The 4,814-nt window shown below is 37.6% G+C and overlaps 1 protein-coding gene across 1 annotated transcript in view; it reads right to left on the bottom strand.

The window, feature by feature from the left end:
- The window catches only part of MDFIC2 (MyoD family inhibitor domain containing 2), a 130,086-nt gene extending 125,535 nt beyond the window's left edge, over window positions 1–4,551 (bottom strand). The window contains exons 1-2 of the mRNA XM_023727923.1: window positions 4,402–4,551; window positions 3,733–3,820 (exon numbers count right to left, since the gene is read on the bottom strand). Of these exons, the coding sequence (XP_023583691.1) occupies window positions 3,733–3,820 (88 nt within the window). The 5' untranslated portion in view covers window positions 4,402–4,551. The remainder of the gene's footprint in view (window positions 1–3,732; window positions 3,821–4,401) is intronic.
- Between the last annotated feature and the right edge of the window lie 263 nt (window positions 4,552–4,814).

Below are 4,814 nucleotides of genomic sequence, written 5' to 3'. Positions count from 1 at the left end.
AAAATGAGTGCATTTTCAAGTCACCTGTGGTGTTTCTCACGCTATTCACCCTAATTATTGATACCAGCTCTGGGCGTGGCTTTGACCAGCTCTTCAGTGCCACCAAAGAGGCCATCAGTCCCATGATCCATCTGAGGGAAAGTGTAGGGCAAGTAAGAACCTCTTCGCCTTTCGAGCGAAAGGAAAACAATTATATAATCTCCTTGAGTACAAGGGTGCGTTTCTTCGTTTTTATTGTTCTCTACCACTCGTTCAAGCCCTGTGTCTAGCAATGCCATGATTAATACACGTTGACTTGAACTGGATAAATCGAATGCGTTTTTGAAGATGACAAGTTAGAGACAATAGCAGTCAGTACTCAGGATGACAAGGGTGGTGTTCATTCTTATTGGTTGCCTGCTCACTCAGAGGCCAGGCGCTGTGTTCAGAGCTTGGTGTGGATTATCTCAGTGAGTTCTTGCACCAACCCTGGCAAGGAATTACTATGATTACCCACATATTAGTAATGAGGAGTAAGTATTTTGCTAGAGTTCCAGAGGGAAGCAAGAAGGGTGCGATGTGTGAAACAACTGGTTTTGTCATTCATGAGAAACACTTTTTGAACAACTTTAGAACATCTATTTCATTTTTTGTTTTTTTAAAGGAGGGAGCAGTTGATTAATTTATAATACTGATTGAAAACTGTTGAAGTCACGGTGATAAGGTGATTTAATGAAAAGAACAGAATTTGGAAAGAGAAGACCTGGGTTCAAGATCTGATTTGCCGCTAAACAGTTCTGCAAGTTTGAGCCAGGTCCAATGTCTTTGTGAGCTTCAGTCTCCTAATCTGTAAAATGGGGACAATACTACTTGCATACCAGGTTGTTGTGGGGCCCAAATGAGGGAATTTACATAAAGCACTGTAAAAATATACATTGTTGTTACTATTACAGATTGTTTGAAATGTGAGCCTGGCTCCAAAAAGAACCATCCTGTTTTGAATAATGCTTTATATAGACAGAAATACAGAAATTATATTTTCACAGCTAATCCCCACAACCTCATGAGGCAGGTATAAAAGTCCCCTGCTAAGGAATCTGGGACTCAGAGAGGTTCAGTAACATGCCATAATCACACAGCTAGTAAATAGCTGAGCTGAGACTCAAAACCCACACCTGCCTGGCTTCCAATGCTGTACTTTCCCCACTGCACCTGTTTGCCACTTTTTTAAATAAGCCAACATGTATACTTTTTCTTGACATTAAAAAAAAAGAAAAGATATTTATGTTCTAAAATGAACTCATCCTGATAATTCCCAATTAAGATGCTGTCATCTAGCATCTGGCTCGATTTCCTTTTGTGAAATATAGTAAACATAATTTAAGTGTAGCTTAAATGAATTGTCCAAATGGATAAAACAGGTCACCTGGGAAATTAGATTGTATGGATTACAAGAATTCAATGCCTAAGTTTTACTTAATGGACAGATATTTTTTTTTTTTTTTTTAAAGAAAATATCTTCTGGAATCATTTGACTGGTCTATCAATTTCATCATAATTTCTATGTGATACATCTATAAAACCAAACCCATTGCTGTCAAGTTGATTTTGACTCCTAGTGACACTATAGGACGGAGTAGAATTGCCCCCATGGGGTTTCCAAGGCTGTAAATCTTTATAGAAGCAGACTACCACAACTTTCTCCTACAGAAAGGCTCGCAGGTTTGAACCACCGACCTTTTGGTTAGCGACTGAGTACTTTAACCACTGCACCACCAGGGCTTCTCAGTACATCTGTACCATGAAGCAATTAAAGTAAAAATACCATAAACTGCACTAGCCCTGGTGATGGAGTGGTTAACAGCTCGGCTGCCAACCAGAAGGTCAGCAGTTCGAATCCACCAGCAGCTGCTTGGAAACCCTGTGGGGCAGTTCTACTCTGTCCTATAGGGTCGCTATGAGTCGGAATTGACTCGATGGCAACAGGTTTGGTTTTGGCTTTATGAAAACCATATTTTACACAAATAGCACCTGCCTCTTGTATGTTTGTTTGCCAGCCACGCCCTCTCCCCCACAAGGTATTTTCATAAGTACCTCTATGCCATTTTTTTTTAATGTGTTGCTGTAAAAAAAAAAAAAGAAAAGAAAAGTATAGTATCCTCACAAAAATACTTTGTGCAGAGAGGACAAGGCTGGCAAACAAACATAGAAGACGCATGTTATCTGAGTAAAAATACAGCGGTAATGAGGAACCAGCTCTGTCTTCATGGATTGGGGGTTCACAAGAGAAACACAGAGGAATCTTTGACCCAAGTTCAATATTTTACTTCTACATTGTTTTTGAAGGATTCTATTTAAAAAGTCTTATTATAAAAAGAAATTAGAGAATTTTCTGGCCCTGTGGCTTTTTGAAGGAAATGATTCTGAGAATATGTCAGGGTCAACTCTTTATTCTGAAATAGAGACTCTCTAAGAAGACAGCATCCAACAGTAAATGTGATTGCTCAACAGTTGAGTAGAAGGAACGACCTGGGACTTTTAAAAAAGTAAAGATACTTTAAAAATGGTGATGGGTTAGGGTGGGATTAAGGACAGAAGTTGCAGTGAGCATGTGCATAAAGTGTCGATAGTGACTAAAGCGCTGTAGGAACATGTGTTTGAGCATAGACCATGTCCTGACAAATAACATAAAGCTTTCTTCCTTTGGAACATGGTGGTTAATTCACATGCTGTGAAATCACGCAACCTGGGGACGAATTCCAGCTGTGGCACTTTCTAATTTTGTAATTTTAGGCAAGTTACTTATACTTTTTAAGGCTCTGTTTTCTCATTTGTAAACTAGGGGATAATAAGTACTTCATAGGGTTGTTATGATGACTCAACATAATCATCCATAAACATCAATAAATATTGTCGTCATTGTTGACGTTATTATTTTGATAGTGTATAACTTACTTGATATAGTTATTAGGGTTTCCTGTGACATTATAGAAGAATTTTCAAGAATGACAACTACTTTAAGAGCTGCCCCTTTTGCAGTTTAATAGAGTCATGAAATGGTGGAAAAGACTAGCATATTTTTATAAAATATCAAATCATTTTCATTTAAGAGACAGTAAAGGTGCTCATAAAATCAAGATTATAAAAGCAAGCCTTCTAGTAAATAATCATGAGTTTATATGTATTTTCAAAAGTGCACAAATTTGTACAAATGATAGGAGAACATATTGATTTGTGTGTGTATTTCAAGCAACCTTCTTGCACACGTTATGCCTGTGACCGACAGCATTCTCCCCTGGGAAAGTGGCTTCTCTAATTGCAGTGAATGGTGATTCTATTTGTAGATCTTTTTTCCTACAGCATGCATTCCTTTATGTAGTTATTATTTTAAAAATACCTGTCCTCTAATTTACTTAGCCCTCGTGGTTATAAAGTAGAAAAATCTCCAGCACCACAGGAACCTCACAGATAATATACGTGAGTTAAAACAAAAATCTGTTATCAAGTCTTGGCAACAAAATAATCAGTTTTCCTGCAACCCAGGGACTACAAGGCGCATTTCAGTATCGGAGATTCTCAACTACAACTTAGGCCAGGTACATGTTAAGAAAAAAATAAAACAAAGAAAAATCAGAGCACAAACACCATTTGAACTGCCAGGGCATTTTTTCCTCCTTCTCCCACATCATCTCTTGCCTATAAACAAAAGCACAACTTTTATACCAAGGGGAAATCGACAGCAATAGGACTTACCTTCCTTCAACCAAGAAATGTTATTTTTATCATTTTCAAAATGCTCAGCTGTTCTTACTTTTATCTTTTCCAGCTCAGTTTCTGACATCTAAGTGGAAACAGAATTTGGGATATAAAGAATTCATTAAGAACCCAAATTTATGACATTAAGCTTTATATTTAGAGACGACTGCCATATCGTGGGAAAATTTTTATCAAAATAGTTTTTCAGTTTGCTTTCTTAATGCTAGGTCTCACATTTTATTCATTTGTATTCTTTTAAAATTTCAACATTATAAACTTTATATATTTCATTTTTAAGCAATAAAGATTTCTATAGAATCTACTAATTTCTGAATACTAAAGAATAACAGATTAGCACTAAGCCACAGATTGTAAAAGCAAACATGCAGTTGTTGTTTTATTATGGTTTAATAGCCTCTAAGAAAGCATGCTGCAAAGTGGTATACAAAGATATAAATAAGAATAAGACACAAAAGGAAATTTTGGCAAATTTATTAAGTCAAATGAGGACCTTATGACCTGAGACATGCCGAGTTGCTCTTTTTAAAGGTGTTGGAAGACCTATTATGCACCCTCAGTGCATTGAACTTGGCTGTCCTGGCTTGCTCACAATGAGCAAGGATGCTCCCTTGAGCGCAGTTAGCAAAAACACCGCAACATACTGACCTGTGTATTCCAAAAGGAGAAGGCCCAAGGCGTGGGACTGGGGGGCAGCTTGGCGATGCTCTGGGCAGCCTTCCTCTTGTCTCTGAATGTCCAGCATTCCTTTACCCCAACAGAAGTGAGCGGAGAAGAAAACACACTCCGTCCCTGGGTGGTGCTAGATTTGTATTGCTGCCAGCAGCATCCAACTTGCGACTGAGAGGTTTTTTTTTTTAAGGTAATATAAAACCTGTGGTTCAAAACAATAAAAACCCTCTCCAGCCTAGCTTGGGGTAAAAATAATGAACTCTTTTCATATTGATGGAGTTTCTTTACTCCCATTCTTTCTACAACCCCCATTCATTATTTAGGGTTAATGTTAAAAGATGTTGAAAAAATATTAAAATGTACACAGACTATTTGGGTTCAGATAAAAG

Source organism: Trichechus manatus, unplaced genomic scaffold (genome assembly GCF_000243295.1).
Source record: "Trichechus manatus latirostris isolate Lorelei unplaced genomic scaffold, TriManLat1.0 scaffold00020, whole genome shotgun sequence".
In the NCBI taxonomy this organism is placed as follows: domain Eukaryota; kingdom Metazoa; phylum Chordata; class Mammalia; order Sirenia; family Trichechidae; genus Trichechus; species Trichechus manatus.
Note: the sequence above shows the minus strand (reverse complement) of the source record. Positions and strands in the feature narration are given on the sequence as shown.